The sequence below is a fragment of the Falco peregrinus genome, chromosome 1 (assembly GCF_023634155.1).
Source record: "Falco peregrinus isolate bFalPer1 chromosome 1, bFalPer1.pri, whole genome shotgun sequence".
NCBI classification, from domain to species: domain Eukaryota; kingdom Metazoa; phylum Chordata; class Aves; order Falconiformes; family Falconidae; genus Falco; species Falco peregrinus.
In genome coordinates this window covers 128819807-128840662 of record NC_073721.1, presented here as the reverse complement: position 1 = coordinate 128840662, position 20856 = coordinate 128819807, and the positions used below count along the sequence as shown (strand labels likewise).

The 20856-nt window shown below is 59.1% G+C and overlaps 2 protein-coding genes across 3 annotated transcripts; one reads left to right on the top strand and one right to left on the bottom strand.

Annotated features, from left to right (window-relative positions):
• The first annotated feature begins 6670 nt into the window (after positions 1-6670).
• LOXL1 (lysyl oxidase like 1) lies at positions 6671-16349 on the top strand. Of its 2 annotated transcripts, none has more exons than XM_055793650.1 (7): positions 6671-7969; positions 13039-13147; positions 14203-14340; positions 14676-14832; positions 14917-15012; positions 15210-15325; positions 15674-16349. In XM_055793650.1, the coding sequence occupies exons 1-7, from the start codon at positions 6916-6918 to the stop codon at positions 15678-15680; spliced, it is 1677 nt and encodes a 558-aa protein (XP_055649625.1). In that variant the 5' UTR covers positions 6671-6915; the 3' UTR covers positions 15681-16349. The 2 variants fall into 2 exon arrangements, with proteins under 2 accessions (XP_055649625.1, XP_027635886.1); XM_027780085.2 differs by lacking the exon at positions 6671-7969 and adding an exon at positions 7991-11837.
• A 1500-nt stretch (positions 16350-17849) lies between these two features.
• On the bottom strand, positions 17850-20464 carry LOC101911203 (zona pellucida sperm-binding protein 3-like). Its single transcript, XM_005232599.3, has 9 exons — positions 20096-20464; positions 19521-19639; positions 19333-19436; positions 18946-19123; positions 18749-18869; positions 18564-18655; positions 18234-18370; positions 18068-18157; positions 17850-17994 (listed from the first exon to the last, which is right to left on the bottom strand). The coding sequence occupies exons 1-9, from the start codon at positions 20462-20464 to the stop codon at positions 17870-17872; spliced, it is 1335 nt and encodes a 444-aa protein (XP_005232656.1). The 3' UTR covers positions 17850-17869.
• Between the last annotated feature and the right edge of the window lie 392 nt (positions 20465-20856).

Here is a 20856-nt window from a genome sequence, read left to right as displayed (position 1 = left end):
AAGCTGGTGACTTGCTTTGAAACGTGCTACTGCACCCACGGAGGGGCTGGGGGTGCCTGGGGAGCATCAGTGGGAGGGTCTGCACCCCCTCGGGACCCAGCCAGCATCATCCCCCGGAGCAGCGTGGCAAAATGCAGCTGCTTTATTTAGGTTATAGACACATCCTATAAATAACCCACTCCAGAGAAGTCTGCTGCAAACAACATGCTTTAAAAAACATGTTATTATCCACTCTGCCTTCCTAATTAATTCCATCTCCTGCCATCCATGAGTGAAGCCTGCAGGGTACCCTGCATGTGTGCCAGGCTGGGACCGCGGCGGGGGGGGCGGTACTGGGACCCCTTGGAGGGGGTAAGACCCCCAGGGGGGATACTGAGACCCCCCAGCCGATGCTGCAGGGATGCGAGACAAGGGTGGGTGGTTTTTAGGCTGCCGAGGCTGCCATCTGCTGATGCTGGGACAGCTGAGCCACCTGGGGTCACCTCTTCTGGTCAGGGAAACCCTCGATGCTTGCATTAACATTTAACAATAATTTAAAAAATATAATTTACCCATGGGAATAGTGGGTTTGTGTTATTTTCAGGTGTTATTTGGCTGCTGGGGGTAACAGGTCCGGGGAGGGCTGGCTGGGGGTGTTCAGTCCCTGGGTGCTGCAATGCTGGTTGTGATTAATGATTCCGGTGCCTTGGTGGAGGGGAATGGGGGTGGGGGAAACGTTTGGTTTTACCTTGTGGAAATCAAAAGAGCAATGCTATGAAGGTACCAAGCCTCCTGCAGGACTTTGCTAGCTGGCTGTGACTGGGGTGCCTCCCCTGCGCGGCCGGGTGCAGGCAGCCCGGTCAGACCCAACCGTGCACCCATGGCTGCTTCCATGCCTCCCAGTGGGAATACACCAGAGAAAACCCCTCCCTACTTCCCAAAGAAAACTTTAACGCCTTTTTTTTTTTTTTTCCCAGCAGCTAATGGATACTTCGGAGCCTCTGCCCACCCTGTGCAGAGCACATCTCTCCCTGGGCTCCTGGGTGAAGATCTCCACTGCCCACAAATCCAACCCGGCTGCTACTGTGGGAGCACGGGAAGGCTGGAAAAGGAGCCCCGAGCTGCTGAGGGTGATGCCCCTGGAGATGTCCACTCCATCCTCCCTGTCTGGGGGTAAGTGTTATCCCCCAGCAAGGGCTGGCTTGCACTTGGGGACTGTGGTGGTGGCCAGGCTCAGGAGATCGGAGGAGATGCCCTTTGGGAAGGTTTGTGATGGTGGAAAGCTTCATGGACTTTAGTTTCACCTCGAGGAATGTGACGGATTTCCCCAGCTTAGCTAAGAGCCAGGTTGTGTTGTAAAGCATTAAGGCAATCCAAATGGGCTGGAAACCCAAGGCAGGAGTTTGGGGGAGATAAGGGAGGGAAAGTTCCTCATGCAGAACTGCTGAGATTAGGGTGATGGCAACTTTATTCAATTTACAAGAGCTGAGAAAACCTCCAGCAAAACAGGCACTCCTGCAAGTGTGCTGGGAGCAGGCAGCCATGCGGATTAAAAGAATGCTTCTCTTGGTCACCTTTAATGTCCCTTGTGGCTGGTCCTACACTAAAGGCCAATCTGAGCTACCAAAACAAGTTGCAGAAGCTGTATTTCTCCTCCTCCACTAGCTGGCCAAAACCCTGCCACTCTGGATGCGATGCTCAGCGCGGGTAGGGCTGGGAGCCAGGAATCTGGGTGAAGCCACAGATCCTGCCAGCTCCTTCTGCCTGTAGATGCCCCTGCAGGCTGGATGCTGAGGGACAGCATCTCCTGGGGACAGGGGGTTTCTCATCCTTCTGGAAAAGAAACCCCCCTGGATTCACATCCCAAGCTGTGCTTGGCTATAAAAGCCCAGGGGTGACGTTATTGAAGAACTTTGCTGGCATCTCTGATGAGGCCAGCACACAAACAGGGATGCAATCAGAAGCAAGTTAATTAAGAACACGGGGCAGGGGTGTGGGGGGGGGGTGGGGGGGGGGGGGTGGTGTAGAAAATAGCCTTTAATTGCTAAACATGACAAAGGAATGTCAGCTTGGAAAGTGAGGAGCACTGCAAGGGTTCAAAAGTACTGGGAAGCCATAAAGCAAGTTAGGGGAGCACATGTTTGGGGAAGGACCACCACCCCTTGCAGACCCTCCCCAGCCATCCCTGGGTGAGCCGTGGGGTGGGGAAGGAGCTGGCCGAGCCCAGGGAAGGTGGTGGCAGGGCTGGGACCTCCCTGCTCCATTCCATAGGTTTGTCCATGGAATTGTTCTCGAATTTTGTGTTATTTGTGGTGGTGTCCAGGTTGGGGCGAAAAAAGGAGAGAAGCCACCTCACTCCAGGCTTGATTTTTAATTTTATTGCCCCAAATCAGATTTTTTCCTCCCCTCTTTTAATGCCTTCTTGCCTCAAGACCAGCTCTAGGAATGAAAGAGCTTGCACAACCCTCGTTCAGCTTTGGAGCTCCTTCCCACGGAATATCATCGCCAGACAAATTCACAGAGGAAAAAGGCTTTTAAGGACAAGACGATCCAAAAAATCCCTCTGCCACTAACTGCTGGAAGATATACAGCATCGCTTCATGCTCTCCACACCCTGGGAAACCAGGAACAAAGGCTTGGGGGGATTTTTGTGGGGCAGCAGGGTTTGGCAGTTTCAATGGCTGTGGCTGAGATGACAAATCCACCTTTCCCTGGCTTGGAAATTACCCCATGCTTAAAATTAAGAAGCGGATGGTTGAACAGGGGATTTTGAAGGCATTGGTTGTGGCAGCTGACCGCCATGGCTGTCGGCAGCTGGCAGAGGAGACGTTAAGGGCTTGTTTACACCCACCTGGTGAGTGTTTCAACAGAGATGCAGAAATAAAAGTAATAAAGTGTCTTCCATTTAGGTCAGTGGATAAATGAAGTTTCAAACACGTTCCCCTGCTGAAAGCTCTGGCTCTGGCTGGAGAGTTTGGGTGACTTACGTGGAGGAGGATGCACACCAGGTTTCCTTGACTGCCAGCTCCTTTGTCTGCCGATGGATGCCAAAATGCCAGGTGGGATTTGCTCAGGTCCCAGTGTGAGTGTACCCTGTGCTGGCCAGGGGGAAGTCCCTTGTGCCTCAGTTTACCTTCCCAACAGCCCAGGGCAGGAAGGAGGTAACAGCAGGGCCACCACCACAGGCACAGGGAAGAAGGAATGGAGCAGGAGACATCCCAGCTCCCCTGCGGTCCATCCTGAAGGATGGCTGAGACCTGGCACACTCATAGCATGCAAGGTCTCACGGCTGCCTCCCCTCCTGGCTTTCTCAGTGACCAAAGGGGCACAGAGAACAAACATTTTGACTATTTCCTTTTAATTTTGATTATTTTTTAATTCCCTCCCCCCCTTTTTTTTTTGCCTGGGGAGAGCAAAGCCATAAGGTCACAGGGAAAAGAGGTGATTCCTCTGCAGCAGCAGCACAAGCAGGTTTCCTTGTCCAGTGAGGGTGTAGCACCTCTCAGTTTGGCTGATTTTGAGGAAATATTAACAGCAAGAGACCAGCTCTAGCAGGGAGACGTGGCTGTCCTTGTCCTGTCACCAGCTTAGCTGGGAGGCCTTGGTCCCATCCACTCAGCCATGTAGCACAGGGGTTGAAGAGATGGGGGATGCTGACCTTGCTCCTGGGGCTTGGTGGTCCTTGGTATGGTGAGAACCGGGGAAAAGAGGGATTTTTGCTATAAGTTGTTAGAAATTGATTGTGGGAGAAGTCTGCTGTTCCTCGAAACAACCTGGTTTGGCACAAGAAAGTGGAGATTCAAGTTCAGGTAAATCCCCCTTCTTCTCCCCCGTGCTTTCCCTCACCTGGCTGTCTTGAAAAATCAAGTCAGTCCTAGAAAATGCGTATTAAAAAGGAGGCAGGAAAATTCTGGGAGTGAGCTTTTGGGTGAGTTTGACATGGATAGAGCCATCTAGGAGCCTCTGTGCCACCATGCCCCATGGTGACCATTTGTCCCTGTTAATACATTGTGACACCCAATTACTCACGTGACTGGTTATCCCAAATGGCCTAAAAATAATAGTAAGACAAAACTAGTCTTCAAGTAATTAAGTTGCTAAATGACTTTTTAGTCACTTGGGAATTAAACGAATTCACCTTATTGGTAATTATTTCTGCAAAGGGAAAGCAGAATGAACAGGTTGAAGGATTAACTTGAAATTGGGGGTTTGAGCCCGGCGGGGAGGGATGCAGGCACTGAAGCTGTGCTGGGGGCTTGCCCCAGGCCAGCGCTGCCTCAGTTTCCCCAGCACCGTGGCTTTGCCTCGTTCTCTTTTTGGGAGCCACCCCACGATGCTGCCAGCTCTGGTGCTGGATGCCGGCACCCACATACACTCCTGCGGGATCCTTATAAAAAGAAAGGGGGAGAAAATGGTTCCGGGAGTCCAGCACCTTTGCCCCCTTCTCCCACCCCACCTCGGGAAGGGGTTTCTGTGGGACTAGGGTGGGAGCAGCCACTGCAGGGCTGGCTGTTCCTCGCTGCTGTCACCCCAGGTGCGGTGGCACCGCAAGCGTGGGCTGCTGGCACCATCTAGTGGGGGTGGGACCCCCGGTACAGCAGGACATAGCCCCTCCTGTCACACCTTGGTGGCTCAGGGTCCTGCTTTGAGGCAGATGCCCTCTGGCCACCCCCTTCTTGCATACTCTCTGGGGATGCTGAACCTGCGTGGGGCTGCAGGGTGGGACCCTGCATGTCCCCAACCCTCCCCGTTAAGGGTTATGGGGCTGGTAGCCTGTCCCCTCGGACACCACATCCAGGTGGCATCTCATGGCCTGGCGAGTGGGATGGGGTGCGGAGCCATGCAGGACCCCCACTCATGAACCAAACCTATAGGGACCCCCCATCATCCCTCCAGTCCCCTCCTGCCTCACACCGGTGTGGGGGTAACCCTGTGCCTGCTGTGTGTGTGTCCCTATGTCCCACGAAGTCCTATCGCTCCCCCAGATCCCGGCTGCCTGGTGGGCTGGAGCGATGCAGAGGGGAGTGACCGGCGGCCAGCCCCCTCATGTCCCTGTCCCCACTCAGGCCAGGCAGCCGTGGGGCTGTGGAGGAGGAGGTTAGGCCAGGCTTTCCTTCCTGGCCAGCCGCACTGCCTATTACATCAACTCTGGTATTTCCAGTCCCTGCGGGGAGAAGGGAGGAGCGCGGGCGGGAGCAGGGGGAGCAAGGAAAAGCAAAGAAATATTGGGGGATGCAGGGAACTGGGGGGTCCCACGCAGGGGATTCAGGCCCTCTGGAAAAGCCTGGTGCAAGGATCCCCTGTGGTCAGGCTGGCCTTGGCCCCTGGCCTCATCCTGGCTTCATCCCCAGCTTTGGGGCTGGGAACAAACGCAGCAGGAGGGGGGGGAAAGGAGAAAAGGAAAAATCTACACGTGGAAAACACACGGCCCTACAGTCAGGACTTAAAGCAACAGGAAAGTGCCAGGCAGCACAAGGGCAGCTCTGGGGACAGGGGGGTGGCAGGGACTGGGCTGCCCACTCCAGCTTTCGGGGTGCTGCCTCAGTTTCCCCAGGGTGGCAGATGGAGGGAAGGATGCTGGGATGCTTTTTCCCAGCTTCATCTCTGCCTTGAAATATCCCCCTGTGGATGCCAGGCTGGGGTCGCGGGGCTGTAAAAAGGCTGGGGCGGGGGGTGTTGGGCGTCCCTGTGGAGGACGAGGCCCTGGGGCTCAGTTTGCCCAGGCTCTTCATGCGGTGATGTGGAGGAGCGAGCCAGGGCGATGGCCCCAGCATGGTGATGGGTTCGGGGTTCACATGGGCTGGCTCCAGCCAGCAGCAGGGTTGGGGCCCCCCAGATGTGTTCCTCGCCCCCACCCAGCCTTTCTGTTTAATATTTCCAGCCCTGAGTTACCAATCAGTCTTTGGTTTTAATTCCTCCCTGGGGCTTAAAACCTTTTGTGCAGGATTCGTCTTCGTTTGGGATACAAAAGCAAGGGAAAAAACCCCAAATTGTCATCAACAGACAAATTCTGGGGGGAAGCTCCATTTTTTTGGCACAGTTTCCCCTTTGAAACCTGCCGAAAGCTTTCGTGAGGGACTGAAGGTGCTTGTCCAGGCCCTCACCCTGGTATCAGGCCTCCGGTGGGACAGTCACTGGTGTGAATTTGGGTCCCTTTGGGGAAGAACAGGGTCCTTCTGAGCAGGGAAGCGGGGCAGGGTCACATGGCATTGCCCCCCCCCCCCCCCCCCGATGCTTTCCACGAGCCCAAACACTGTTCTGAGGCCATTGTACAACACCAAAACCTGCAGAATTCAACCCAAACGTCGAAGGTGTGCAGAGTGCCAGGGTGAAAAAAAGTGTAACCCCCAACATTTCGGGTTTTTACGCCAGCGGCTGCACTGGGCGGGCAGCCAGCGCCCCGCAGCCCGTCCTCCCGGCGCCCGGCGGGCAGGATGCGTGCGGCAGGCGGTACTGGGGCCAAACCCCGCAGCGTTCGCCCCAAAGCTGAAGGCGTGAATCACTCCAGGGTTAAAAAAAAGGCGTAAAGCCCCCAAAAGCGCAGCGTTTGACGCCGAGTGGCTGCATCTCGCGCGCAGGAGCCCCCCGCAGCCCCCCCGCCCCGCTCCAGGAGGGCAGCTCCGTGCCGGAGGCGGTGCCTAGGACCCGGGCCGCCGCTGCCCCCCGCGCTCCGCTCCCCTCCCGCCGCCGGGGAGCGCGGCCGCTCCGCCCGGCCCGGCAGCCGCTCCGCCCGGCCCGGGAACCGCTCCGCCCGGCCCGGCAGCCGCTCCGCCCGGCCCGGGAACCGCTCCGCCCGGCCCGGCAGCCGCTCCGCCCGGCCCGGGAGCCCCTCCGCCCGCCCCGGGAACCGCTCCGCCCGCCCCGGCAGCCGCTCCGCCGGGGCTGGGCGGCGGGCGCTGGGGGAGCCGCGGCGGGGCCGGGGCCGGCGCTGACGGGATGGCGCGGCGGGCAGCGTGGGGGCTGTGGGCAGCGCTGGGCTGCGGGCTGTGCCTGCTGGCGGGCGGGCAGCAGCAGGCGGGCGGGCAGCCCTGGCGGCAGCTGATCCAGTGGGAGAACAACGGCCGGGTGTACAGCCTGCTCAACACCGGCGCCGAGTACGTGCCGCCGGGGCAGGAGAGACCCGGAGGGAACCGGCTGCTGCTGGCGGGAGCGGTGACCGGCGGCACGGGCAGCGTGCGGCGGCAGGCACCGGCCGTCCCGCCGCGGCCGGGCTCCGAGACGGTGCGGGGGCAGACGCGGCACCCCTTCGGCTTCGGGCAGGTGCCCGAAAACTGGCGGGAGGGGCCGGTGGGCGACAGCACCCCCTCGCAACGGGCCCGGCCTGCCGGCCGCCTGCGGCAGCCTTCCTCCGCCTCCTCCGCCTCCTCCTTCGCCTACGCCTCCGCCGGGCAGCCCGCGTACCCCCAGCTCCCCTTCGCCCCCCAGTACGAGCCCTACGAGGCGCCCCGGGCGTACGACGAGGCGTACACCTACTACCGCAGCACCGGCACCGGCGGGGCGGCCGTGGCGGCGGCGGCAGCGGGTGCCAGCGTGGTGTACCCCTTCCAGCCCCGGGCACGCTACGAGGACTACGGGGAGGAGCAGAGCCCCTACAGAGCCCAGGGCTACTACCCGGCGGCCGAGCGCCCCTACGTGCCCGCCGCCCCGCAGCCGGCCGATGGGCTGGACCGCCGGTACTCCCACAGCTTGTACCACGACGCGGGGGGCCCGCCGGAGCAGGGCGGCTCGGACTCGTATGCCAGCCAGCATCCCACCGGGCAGGGCATCGCGCCCACCGACAACCTGCAGGCACCCGGGACTGGGTACGGGGGCCAGTATCCCCCCTATGAGCCGCAGCCACAGCCGCCTTTTCGGGCGCTGGAGCCTTATGGGGTTCCGCACCCCGAGTCCTACCTGCCTGCCAGGAGCCCCGAAATACCGCAGGCCGTCCCAGATAGCCAAGCCCGGGTCAGCGTGGGCAGCGTCTACAGGCCCAGCCACGGCGGACGGGGTGAGTCTGGGGGGGACCCCGGGGTGGGTGGCAGCTCCCCGGGGTGGGATGGTGCCCTGGGTGCTCCATCACCTGGGGGAGACGGCGTCCCCAAGGGCACAGCCCTCTGCACGTGTCTGGGGCCAGTTGCACTCCAAGGATGCTGCCTGCCGCAGTGCTATGGGGACAAATGTGGCAGAGGGGCCACCAAGGGGCTGTTAGAGATGCTACATATTTTGGGAATGATGTTTGAGGCGGTGAAAAACAGGGAGGAAAGGGAAGGTGTGTGAAGGAGCAAGTCCCAGTGGGGTCTGGACTGGGGCTGTGCCATGTCCCAGGTCACCCTGAATTTTTGTGGAGTGGGTCTGTGCTGTGTCCCCAGCCAGCCCGCCTGCGTGGGGTGGCTGTGTGCCGTGGGTTGGGGTCATGCCAGCTCCTGGGGTGGCCGTATGCCATGTCCCTGGTCATCCTGCATCCATGGGGTGGCTGTGTGCCGTGGACTGGGGACACACCGTGCTCCTGGGGTGGGACAGTGCCGTGTCCTGGGCCATCCTGGCCACATGCCCTGTGCCAGGGCACGCTCAGTTCATAGCTGGATCTGTGCTGCCTCACTGGGGGCCAGTCACCCCATCACCTCCCTGTGCCGGCCACAGCAGGGGACCAAGGTTGCTGCAGGGACGCTGTCATTTCACGTCCTACTGACCCCGATCCTGATGAAATCCTGTGGCTTTTCTCTGAGGCTTGCCAAGAGTGTTTTTGCTCCGTGGTGAAATTGGAAGCAAGGCTGGAGGGCGTGAGGAGCAGCAGCCTGGGGGATCTGTTCCCTGCCTGTCCCTTGGGAAACCCATGTCAGCTGGAGCCTCTGACCTGTCTGACCCCATAACCCATCCAGCCCCATCCCTAGTTTCTGAGAAAAACCCATCCCAGAGGGTTTGTACTGGGGGAAGTGTTTATCCCAGCCCTGCCCCATTGCGTGCAAGTGAGTAAACACAGCGAGAGCAGCCGGGCTAGGTCAGCCTGAGGTCCGGCCAGCCCTGCCGAAAATGTGTGGGAAAGAGCTTGGGAACAGAATTTGTGCAGAGAAGGTCTTCCTCCAGATCTCTGCCTACCTTGCCAGGAGCAGCCGCTTCTGCCGGGTGAGGGATGCAGGGGTGAGGGATGCTGGCAGTCCTGTGTCTCTGGGGAGGGATGTCTGGGGACAGCTGCCCTGCAGATGACACGAGGCGACAGAGGGAAATGGGAAGATGCCTGCCAAGCTTATCTTATTCCTGTTGGCAAAGGCTGTGTCCTTCAAGGATACCTGGAAGCTGGGCCAGGAGGTGATGGGGCTGTGGCTCTGCCAGGGGGATCGGGCTGCCCACAGGTGGGTGGACAACCCTTGTTAGCCAATGAGCCCACCACTGGGACACCTACCTCCCGGTGAAGGAGCCCCCAGCCTCCTCCTTTACATTTTTCCTTAATGAATCTAAATAAGGGAATAAAGATCATCCCACCAGCCCAGGGAGGTGGCTCTCTGCAGCCACCCTGCTGCCTGGCCTCTCCTCCGGGTCACCTGCTGCTCTCTCCAACCAAAGTTTGTTTGGGGAAAGCTGTCACCTCCCTGGGGGTCACCAAAAATACCTCCAAGCCTGTCACCTGCAGGGCCACCCTTTGGGCAGGTTTCTTAATTAGTCAAAACACTTTATAAAGCTGAATCAGATGTTAATTATGCACCTAAGCTCTTTAAGAGCCTCCTAATCCCACGGGGCTCTGCCAGGAATGTGCGGCATTCCTGGCCCCTCGCTGGGGCACCTGGAGGGTTAATTAAGCAATTAGATCCCACTGGTTTTTATGAGGGGGTTTATTGGGGCTTGTGTGGGGGTTTACTGGGGCTTGTGTGAGCATCGTGGGTCATCTGCCTCCCTCCACCCAAACCAGCCAATGAAGACATCTTGAGATATGAGAGCTTCCAGCCCTAAATCTTTAAGTGGCCAGGCCATGGGGGAGGTGCGGGAGGAGCATCTCATGTGGCTTGGTCAAGGGAAGGGGAAGACCAAGCTTTGGCAAGGAGATGGGGAGGACACACCAAAAGTCTTCGTGTCTCCTGCTCACAGCCTCTGCAGAGGACTCAAGTGCCACCCAAGGCTTGCTCAGGGGCTGAATCATCTCATGCAAAGGAGGTCTTGGCTGGTGAAAGCCAAGCCCACGTGTCCTTTTAAGCCATGGGGGCAGATACCTCGCCCCTCCTTGTGGGGTTTGACCAAGGTGCCAGTTCTCACTGGGGGTCCCCACTCTCAGCTGACCCCCAGGAGGCATCCCCAGGGCCTTCCTCACCCTGACCCCTCCTCGGACCCCTCCCCTCTGCTTTTCTCCATCTCCAGCAGACTTTTTTTGCTTTGCCCTCATGGAAACAGATTGTCTGGGGTTTGTTGTTGAATGGGAGCAGGTTTTGGAAATCCCATGGGGGATTTTGGTACCCACTAAGGCTGAGTTGTGGTGGCTGTGGTGACATCTGAGAATGGGGCACCTGGGCCAGGAGATGACAATCTTGTTGGGAAAGTCTTCCTTTTGTGGGATTGGGAATGGGTTTAGGTTGATTTTGTTGCCATCTTCAGGCATTTAACAACCAACAGGGGATCTTGAGAAGATTCAGTGGGGGTGGGATGGGGGGATGAAGAGGAGTGCCAAGAGGTGCTGGAAAAGGGATGCTGCAGGGCTGGAGTGTGATGTGGGGGTGAAGGACTGAATCTGGAGGTGCTGGAGGAGGGATGCTGTGGGGATGGGATGGGGACACAAAGGGTTGCATCTTGGTCGCTCGGGGGTGTCCCCATGTCCCTGTCCCCACTGCTCACAGCCACCCCCTTCAGTGGTCCCTGCATCTCCAGGGCTGGGACCCAGCACGACTGTGCACAGGGAGGCAAAGCAGCTGCCCTCTTTGAAAACTGCTGGGGCTGGGATTTTTCGGCTAAGCCCAGCACACCTGCACAAACAGCTCGGTGGGGAGCAGGCCTGCTTTTTTTTATTATTCTAATTTTCACGGTGAATAAGAAGGAAATCTTCTCTGGCAGCTCCCCGGGGCAGGCCAAGGGGTGGGGGAGGAAAAACAAACATTTTCTTGCTGTGGTTGTCCCTTTTCAGAGGCGATAGGGGGGGGCTGCCAGGCCCCCTGACTTGCTGGAGGTGGAGAAGTGCTGGCTCAGCAAAAACGGATCAGGACTTGGCCAGCCCCAGATGGGGACAGTTTGGTGCCCTGCTGAGATAAGGGGACATTTGCAGGATGGTGGGGCCGATCCTGCCATCTCATTAACCCCAGCGATGCCGGCGCTTGCGGTTTGACCCTTTGCTGCCATGTCTGAGCTGAAAATCAGGCGTGAGACCCTACAATAACAACGGGGCCATCCAGGGCAAGCTCCGTCGTGGGGGGAAAATAAAACTCCCCGTTGGTAAAGGAGTCGGGTTTCTCTCTGGAGCGTACAAGAATTTATTATAAACAACAGCAGGGAGGAAAAGCTGTTTTATAAATGATGACAAATGTTCCTCTCGCAAGCGGGACAGGGCCCAGGGGTCTTTCTGCACTGCTTTTTTCATTATTAATTTTTTTTAAGTGGGGGGAAAAAGTCTTTCCAAGCTCTCCCAATTTCCCCCCTGGCGTACATGGCCCCCCCTGGGTATTACATCAGCAGCGATGACCAAGCAAGCGGGGCAGGAAATGAGCTCCAAAGGAGTGACGTGATCCCTCGAGGGAAGGCAGGCCAAGGAACAAGAAGGCATTGTTCTTTTTGCCTGTGGAAAAAAAAAAGGGGGGAAAAAAGGGAAAAAGGGGGGAAAAAAAGGAAATGTGCTGGAAACTGGGTGCAAAGGGTGGAACTGGTGTGGCTGGAGACCCCTGGTCCCTTGAAAGGGGATAGAGGTGAGGATGAGGGATGGGGAGGGGTGTGGGGATGGGAAGGGGGATGAAGGGTGAGGATGGGGATGATGATGGTGACAGGGATGGAGATGGGGGTGAAGATGGCAGTGAGAGTGGGGATGGGGGTGAGGATGGAGACTGGAATGGGAATGAAGATGGGGATGAGGATGAGGATGGGGTTGAGAATGAGGATGGGGTTGAGAATGAGGACGGGGATGGATATGAAGACAAGGACGAGGATGGGGACGAGGATGAGGATGGGGATGAAGATGAGGACAGGAAGGGGTTTGGTGTTGAGGATGAGGATGAGGATGGGGCTGGGGACAGACCGGGAGGGAGATGGGGCTGAGCATAGGGATGTGGACAGGCAGGTGAGCTCACAGGAAGGAGAGGTGCTAAGCAGAGGTTGTGGAGCAGGGCTTGACTTTGCAGAGGGCTAGGAGAAGGGAAACTGAGGCACAGAGTGCCTGGGGAGCATTCCCCCCCACCCCAGTCCTTCTTGAGGTGCAGATGTAAGGATGCTTTCTCAGCTGGTGGTCCCAGAGGAGCCTTTGGGAGGGGGAGGAGTGAAAGGGTGTTGCTGGGGGGGAGTGCCAGCTCCAGCTGGGCTCTGTAATTCTTTTGGAAAGTGAGGCAGCCCCCGCCCATCCCTGCCGCTGTCTGTCCACAGCCCGCTTCGGCTTGGCCCCAAGCGCAGGGCAACATCGGGAATTCGAGGAGGGGAGGGATAATGGCATAGAGGCCCCGGGGTTAGCAGAGCCCCCACTTTCACCCCTGTTTTGTGGTGGAAAACAGGGAACAGGGCAGGAAATAGGGACACACACCCCTGCTTTTTTGGGGGTTATGTCACCCCCTGTCTCTGGCTGCTGCAGTGGTGGGAGCTGGGGGACTCCAAGGGACCCCAATAACCCCTCACAGGGCAGCCGAGCACGACGAGCAGCTGGGGCTGGGTATAGTTGCTTGCAGGAGGACGGGTTGAGCAATCCCGGTGTAGGAAAATGGAGGATTGGGATTTGCCAGCAGGAACTGGAGGGGAAGGGGAGGGGAAGGGAGGATTTTCCGTCTGCAGCTTAAAATTAAAAAAACGTGGTGGTGACCGAAGCAAAATTTCCCCACTAGGTCGGGGCTTGCTGCTTCGAAGCAGGGACTGCTGTGTCCCCAAGCCTTGTCCTTGTCTTCAGGGCTGTCCCCATCCTCCTGGCAGGTCTCCCCGACTTGGTGCCGGACCCCAACTATGTGCAAGCATCCACCTATGTGCAGCGAGCTCACCTGTACTCGCTGCGCTGCGCAGCTGAGGAGAAGTGCCTGGCCAGGTAGGAGCAGCCACGGGGTGTGGGCTGCGTCCTGGGGCGAGGGGGACATGAGGACACAGGGCAGTGAGGGGGGTCCTGGGGTGAGGGGTACATGGGGACACAGGGGAGAGAGGGAGGTCCTGGGGCGAGGGGATATGTGGGGAGAGAGAGGGGTCCTGGGCCAAGGGGGTACATGGGGGCACAGGGGAGAGAGGGGGGTCCTGGGGCAAGAGTGTACATGGGGACACGGGAGAGAGAGCGAGGTCCTGGGGCGAGGGGGAGATGGGGAGTGGGCAGGTGGGGGGACCAGCGGGCAATAAGGGATGTGCTGGTGGGAGAGAAGGATGGAGGAGGATGAAGAAGGATGGAGGAGAGGGGAAGGAAGGGGGAAAGGGAGGAGGGAAGGGTAAGGAGGAAAAGGATGAAGGAGAAGGATGAGGACAGAATGAAAGGGAAGGGAAGGATAGGGAGGGGAAGGGGAAAGGGGAGGAGAAGGATGAAAAGGGTAGAGGAGAAGGGAAGGATAGGGAAGAGGGAAGGGAAAGGGAAGAGGTATGGAGAAGAAGGAGGACAAAGGAAAAGAATGGAGGAGACAAGGAAAGGAGAAAGGGAAGGATAGGGAACAGGAAAGAGGAAAGGGAAGGGGAGGGAGGAGAAAAGGAAAGGGAAGCAGGAAGGGAAAGGAGAAGGATGAAGGAGAGAAACAAAGGCGAAAGAAGAGGAAAGGAGAAAGGGAAGCAGAAAGGGAAAGGAGAAGGATGAAGGAGAGGAGAAGGAAAGAGGGAAGGGCAAAGGAAAGGGCAAAGCCAAGTCTGAAGCAAAGCACAGAGCAAAGCAAAGCCCAGAGGAAGGTGCCTGGCAGGTGCTGCAGGCAGGGGACCTTCTCTTCTCTCGTTCTTTTTTCGTAATTTCCTTTTCCGTGGAGGAAACCCTCCCTACAGAGGCACTTGCTGGGGATTCTCCTCCTCAGGGTGCCAGCACTGAGGCTATGCCCTGCGCCTGGGGGGGCTCCTGTCCCCGGGGCTGGGACCAAGGGCAGGGGGGCCATGGGCATTGACCTTTCCTGACGTCCCCAGCACTGCCTACACCGCTGAAGCCACCGACTACGATGTGCGGGTGCTCCTGCGGTTTCCCCAGCGGGTGAAGAACCAGGGCACAGCCGACTTTCTGCCCAGCCGGCCCCGGCACAGCTGGGAGTGGCACAGCTGCCACCAGTGAGTGTCCCCACCTCCCCTCCGCCAGCCCTCCTTTGCACTGCAGTTTTAAGGCTTTTTAAATGGCATTTAAAAAACTGTTTTAAATGGCATTTCCCCATTTTTGTGGCTTTGCTTGGAGATCTTGGGGTGGGGGGTGGGGGGTGACCTTGCTTTGCCTCTTTGTTGCTAAAGCCACCAAGCTCCTGCCATTAATGTCCCCAAGGAGGGAGCTGGCAAGCTGGTGTGGATCTGGAGTTGATGGGGAGCCACCAGAATCACATCTGGGGAGGGACCGGCACCATGAGGGTGGCCACCCTGACTGTGTGTCACCCCCTCACCATCCCCATCCCCAGGCACTACCACAGCATGGATGAGTTCAGCCACTATGACCTGCTGGATGCCACCACAGGGAGGAAGGTGGCCGAGGGCCACAAAGCCAGCTTCTGCCTGGAGGACACCACCTGCGATTTTGGCAACCTGAAGCGTTACGCCTGCACAGCCCACACCCAGGTGTGTTTGGGGGGGGGACGTTCCAAGGGCTTCTCAGGGTTCACCCCTCCCAGAACCCCCTCAACCCCCTTTTTCTACCTGCAGGGCTTGAGCCCAGGCTGCTACGACACCTACAACGCCGACATCGATTGCCAGTGGATCGATATTACGGATGTGCAGCCAGGGAATTACGTCTTAAAGGTGGCCGGGATCGTTGGGGGAGATTTTTTAGGGGAGAACATTACTGGTTTGGGGTTGGCTTGGGATCTTCTCAACCATGAAGTTCGGGACCATGCACCTTCTTTGGTGCCATCCCTTTAGCATGGGTTTAGGGGCTGCTCGTCTCCCCTGTTACTCATTTTTGGGGGTGTTTTTCCTCCCCTTTCCCCCATTTTTAGGTTCAAGTGAACCCCAAATACATTGTCCTGGAGTCGGACTTCACCAACAACGTGGTGAGGTGCAACATCCATTACACCGGACGCTATGTCGCCACGACAAACTGCAAGATTTCACAGTAAGGAGATGTCGGTCTGTCCTCTGTCCATCTCTCCTCTGTTCTTCCCTCAGCTTCAAAAAAACCCAGAGATGGGGGTTGGACCCAAGTGGTTTAATTCTGTTTTTCCTCCCTTGCATCTGGGTTTTCTCTGTGAGTATTAGAAAAAAAAGCTGGATTTGGCAGCGGTGGAGGTGGGGGTCGTGTCTTGCTCCCTTTTGGGGTGTTTATATTGAATTTCCTTGTTATTCTGGGGAAGAACAAAGCTGAGTTTCAAAAGAACCTCCCCTCTGCTTTTGAAACGTTTTTAAATGTCTTCCTAAGCGCATTCCCCAACTCCTGGGATATTTTTTTTTTGTCTTCTTTCAGATCTTGATGGGAGCAGGGCCGGAGGGACGTCACCTGCTCCAGCCTCTGACCCCCTCTTGAAAGTGCCTGAGCTGGCTCCTCTTTCCCACTGGATACCCCAGAGCCCATCAGCAGCTCCTCGAGACCCCCCTGCCCCCAAATCAAAAAACATTTCTTCACGTTAAAAGGAGGGGAAGCGAGAATGACTCTGCAAAATATAATTTTATACTTAACTTTTCTTTAACCTTTGGGGTTTTTTCCATTTCCTAAGGGAAACTGATGCTGAGGTTTAGCTGGAATAAAGGCAGGGGCGGGCCCATAAATGGCAGTATAAATGATGTAAATCGCATATTAGCAATAGAGAGCTCTGTAGTCTTTAACCCCTTTGGCATTTTTGGGGGGGTGTCTCTGGCAATGCCGCCTCCCCAGGAGGGGAAGACGACAGCCTGGAGTTGGAGGTGCTGCCCTGGCAGGGATGCTCAACCCCTCTTCTCGAGGCGGCTGCCATGCCGGGATGCTCTGATTACTTTGGGACCAAAGGTGCTGGAAATCCCGTCACTGTAACAGGGGCTCGCTCCGTCTGTTTGGCTTTTAAGAATAGGGAGGGAGTCCTTGAGATGACTGGAAGTCTTGGTTTATTATTATTGTTATTAATATTATTATTATTATTTTCACAAGCTTTAAAACCAGAAATCATTAAAACACATTGCTTTTGAGGGTTCGGTGTTTAACTGAGGCCGTGGTGCCACACGACGGCCCACAAAGGAGGGATGTCCCAGGATGGCCCCAGTCCAGGAATGGGATATGGGTCCCTCCCGAGGGGTGACCTAAGGAAAGCCATTGACTTTTCCACGTTGTCCTTTAACGCTGGAGAGCAAAGGGCACAACACGTGGGGAGGGCAGGGAAGGCTGCGCTCCCCAAAACACCCCAAGGGCTCCTCCGCCTGCCCTGCCTGGGAAGGAGCATGGGACACGGCCACCCCCTTGGTGACATCCCCTGTGCTTCGGGAGCCACAGACCTGTATCAGCCCCTGCGCCCCAACCCCTGCTCCCCCTTTCTCCTCGACACCACCCCCACCCCGACCCCGGCCACCTCCTGTCCCCAGCGGGTCCCGCCCGCCGCCAGGCTCCGCCCGGGGGCCCGGGGGGGCTGCGGGGGGTCTCGGGGCGGCTGTGGGCTCCGCGGGTGCTCCTCGGGAAGAGCCCCCCGGCCCGGGGGCAGCTGCCAGGCGCGCAGCCCCGGGACGCAGCGGGGCAGCCCCGGCCCCCGCCCCGCCGAGGGACGCCCCGGCCCGGCAGCAGCTCGGCTCCGGGGGCCGCACGCCCTAGGTAAGGGACGCTCCGGCTGAGGGGCACCCGGGCGCCCCCCCCGACGCCCTAACGGACCCTCCGGCTCATTCAGCCCCGACCGACGGCCGCCCCGTCTCCCCCCGCGGCTGCCCCAGCTCGGGTTCAGCCCCGGCTGCCTCCCCCCAGCCCCGGCTGCGCCATGGACGCTTCGGCCCCGCGGCCGTTTGGGGACAGAGGCGGCACCGGGGCTGCCGGAGGGTCCCATGGCCCTGCTCGACACCCGCTGCCCCCCGGCTCTCGCCCCCCCAGCCGGCATCTGGGGGCTGGGAACGGCCAACCGTCTCCAGCTCCCCTGCCCCGCAGGCGGCACCGGGCGGGCTCGGATCCCCACAGGCAGCCCCGACCCCCCCCAGCTTGTGCAGGGGCCCGGCAGGTGGCCCCTCACCGGAGCGGAGTGCCCCTACCTCATGCCCCTACCTCGGGTGGGTGGCCCCCAAGGGGGGGGTGCCAGTGCCGGGGCTGTCACTTGTCCCCTTCCAGGAGGGCCCTCCCGAGGGAGCTGGGGTCCTTCCCTGGCCGAGCCCGAGCCCCCCACCCCAGGCTCAGCCTCCCCCCCCAGGAGCAGTGGCCAGAGGTCAGAGGACCCAGCTGGGATTCCTCTAGGGCAAGGGGACTGTTCCCGGTGTCACCCATGAGTGGGGCAGCTCCCAAAGCTGAGCCCCAAAGAGGTCCGAAACCCAGGTGAGGATGTGAAGGGACCTCCCCGGGAGCTGGGGGGCTCTGGCACCCCCACAGCCACGTGCCAGGGATGGATGCTCCCTCTCCAGCAGGGCACCCAGCCCCATCCCGCCCCCAGGGTACCATTGCAGAGGAGCAGCACCGACACGCTTTGTCCTTCCCAGGCTTTATTCCGCTCTCGCCCTGCGCTCAGGCCAAGGCACGGGCGCACCTCCTGCGCCCCATGCCCACGGCCAGCACCACGCCGGCCAGCCCCACACCGGCCACCATGCAGATCAGCCCTGTCCCCACACTGGGCACCGCTTTCACCCCACCTGCAAAACCAAGGAGGCTGTTAGCGCTTGTCACCAGGGCTGTGACATGGGGCCACAGCCCGCCGGGACTCACCCTGACCTTCCTCCTGCCACTCTCCCACGGCGCCTGCATCCCTCGAGAGGAGCACAGGGCCGATGACCACGTCTGCTTCAGCCTTTTTCCCTAGGGAGGAAGGAGTGATGAGGCGGGCATGTTCCACAACCCCAGGGTGTCCCCTCCATCCCCATGGGGACCTTACCGTTGGCATCATGGCGGCGGAAGCGGCGGCTGGGCCATTGGTCCAGGGGGTTGAGCCTCCGGGAGAGCACAGGGGACTCGCAGTTGCCCATCTCACAGCAGCTGCAGATGTCCCGAGTGCCTTCCACGGGTGCCCAGCTGTAGCAGGGTGGGAGCATCATCACCAGAGCTCTGATGGCACCCATGGAGCATTCATGCCCCCCCTAAATCTGGGTCCATGACCCCCATCATGGGGGTGACCGTGACACCCGTGCTGTGCTGGGTTGCAGGGTGCTGGTGGGGACCTACCCAGGTGTGCCACATCCCGGTGCAGGGTGCAGCAGCTACTCACGTGTTTCTGGCTTTGTTGAAGGAACAAGCCTTGTTCAGGGGGTCTGGGGTTTGGTCCACTGGGGTCACCTTCAGGTGGCAGGTGATGTAGATCTGTGGGGAGGGCAACGGAAAGAGGTGGGGACCCACTGGTGGGGAACACCAGCTTGGTTTGGGGCTGGCAGGGGGACAGACACGCAGCCTTACCAGGTTCCTGGTGTCTCCTGCAAACCTAAACACGTCGATCCTGAAGCGCAGCATGTCCTCCCGAGGCCGCGGGGTGATGAAGGTAGAGCTGGTGTCATCTGACCTCCCATCAACCAGGCACCTGAGGTGGGAAGGGAGGGTCAGCATCCCAGTGAGCCCCCCACCAGCACTGCTGCAGGCGGGTCCCCGGGGCTCACCCGTTGAAGTCGATGATGGTGTAGTGGGGTGAGGAATCTGTGCCGGGGCTCAGGGCGGCCACGCAGCTGTCCACAAACAGCCGCAGCGGCACGTGGCTCTCGGTGCCCACCTCTGCTTGGATGTTGAGGACATCACCCAGCTGGAAACCGGTGAAGGGTCTCTCAGCGCTCCAGTCCTCTGCAAGGCAGTGCCGCGGTGACAAGGTGGGGGTGGCTCTGACTGTCCCCAAGTGTCCATGGGACCAGAGCTTAGCCCAAAAGCAGGAGTGCTGGTGTTTGGCATGGGGTAGGTTGGTGTACCCAGTGGGGTGCTGGGTCCCTGAGTTCCCCACACTGGGAAAAGGGTGGAAAATCTCTGTCTGCAGGTCGGTATGGCTTCCCACCTACCGTTCATGAGGCGCAGGGAGAACACCAGCCTCTCCTCTGCTGACAGCGTGGAGCTGAAGGGAGCCCAGGTGGGCCGGATGGCATTGCTGCTGACATTCTCCCTCCTGGGCAAGGACCTTGTGCATCAGGATACAGCCCTGTGCTGGTCCCCAGGGACTGGGGGGGTACTGAGGATGGGGAGGCCTCACCTGGGGTAGTGGCACTCGATGGGGATGACAGCGGGATTGCTGCGGATGATGACAGGGTTGCTGGCAGGGCTGGGGTCATAGTTGAGGAGTGTGCGGTAGATGAGGGAATCTGGCGTGATCTGGGCAGGGAAGCAGTGAGAAGCTGTCAGAGAGGCCACCCCACCTCCCACCACAACCAAGCCACATAGCCACCCTTTCCTAAGTGGGAAATGCCGGGGAAATCCAAAGAAAGGGGGGAAAAGCCGGTGGAAAAGGGATGAAGGAGGCCGGCCTCATTCTCAGCAAGTTAAACTTCCTAATGGGCCAAAATGTGAGTGAAATGGACCTGACGTGGGGGCTTTGCACCGTCAGCATGTTTCCAGCTGAAAGGGCAAAGCAGCCGTGGGGCAAAAATACTCCAGTATGGGGAAAATAGCCACTTGTCCTTCCCCCAGGCTGGTCCCTGATGGGGCTCTGTGCCTGGCACACAGGGCTCCCCCCAGCATCACACTGGATGGCCGGTGCACGGTCCCCGCAGCCTGGAGATGCTCCCAGGGGGAATACCGGCGGGAAGCACCACAGGGAGAAGGACTTACCTGCACGATGCTGCCACACTCGTGGAGGCCGGCGGTGAAGATGACGGTGTTGTGGACCGGGTTCAGTGAGGAATGCTTGCACGCTGCTGGCCCCAGCGTCAGGTCAGCTGCATTGACCAGGCGGCCAGTGCCAAAGAGGTCCCTGTGCACCGTCACCACCAGCTGAGCCTCCTGGCACTGCACCATCACCGGCTGCTGGCTGGAGATGGCTCGAGATTGGGGGTCCTCCATCCAGGACCAGGTGTGGGGGCCTGCCCGCACCCCCCGGCTTGCTGGGTCACCCCAGGAGAAATCCCAGGGTGGGTAGGCAGCCACCTCACCCACCACCCAGCAGAGAAGAGCGAGGATCAAGCCGCTTTCGGGTCCCATCCTGCCTTCTTCCAGCAAATCCCAGCACAGAGAGCTGCAGCTGCTCCTCCAGCCTTTATATCCACTTTGGAGCAGGAGCCGTCCGCCCCTGGTCTCCCATTTGGGGACCAATGGCACCCAAAGGCCAGCCCTCATAGGTGCAGGGAGAGGGGAGGCACAACCCCGTCATTCCCGGGGTGTGGGGACCCCCTGTTCCTGGGCTGCCCAAGGCAAAAGAAAACATCCTTGTCAGCCTCTTTGGGGAAGGTTGTTTATAAAACTCAGCAGAAGCCGGAGACGGGGAGACTGGTGCAAAGAGACTTGTTTAGGTTATAAGGTGATAAGGGGCTTTTCAAGGCTGCTGGGGAGGTGACAGCGGCAGGGAGCACAGGATCCATGATCCCAATCCGGGT

Coding starts and splice junctions, on each gene's coding strand:
- LOXL1 (XM_055793650.1), top strand. CDS start 6,916: ATGGCGCGGCGGGCAGCGTGGGGGCTGTGGGCAGCGCTGGGCTGCGGG. Junction 13,148..14,202: donor GAGGAGAAGTGCCTGGCCAG/GTAGGAGCAGCC, acceptor TGACGTCCCCAG/CACTGCCTACACCGCTGAAG. Junction 14,341..14,675: donor GAGTGGCACAGCTGCCACCA/GTGAGTGTCCCC, acceptor CCCCATCCCCAG/GCACTACCACAGCATGGATG.
- LOC101911203 (XM_005232599.3), bottom strand. CDS start 20,464: ATGGGACCCGAAAGCGGCTTGATCCTCGCTCTTCTCTGCTGGGTGGTG. Junction 18,371..18,563: donor TTCAACAAAGCCAGAAACAC/GTGAGTAGCTGC, acceptor ACCCTGCTACAG/CTGGGCACCCGTGGAAGGCA. Junction 17,995..18,067: donor GTGGCAGGAGGAAGGTCAGG/GTGAGTCCCGGC, acceptor TTGGTTTTGCAG/GTGGGGTGAAAGCGGTGCCC.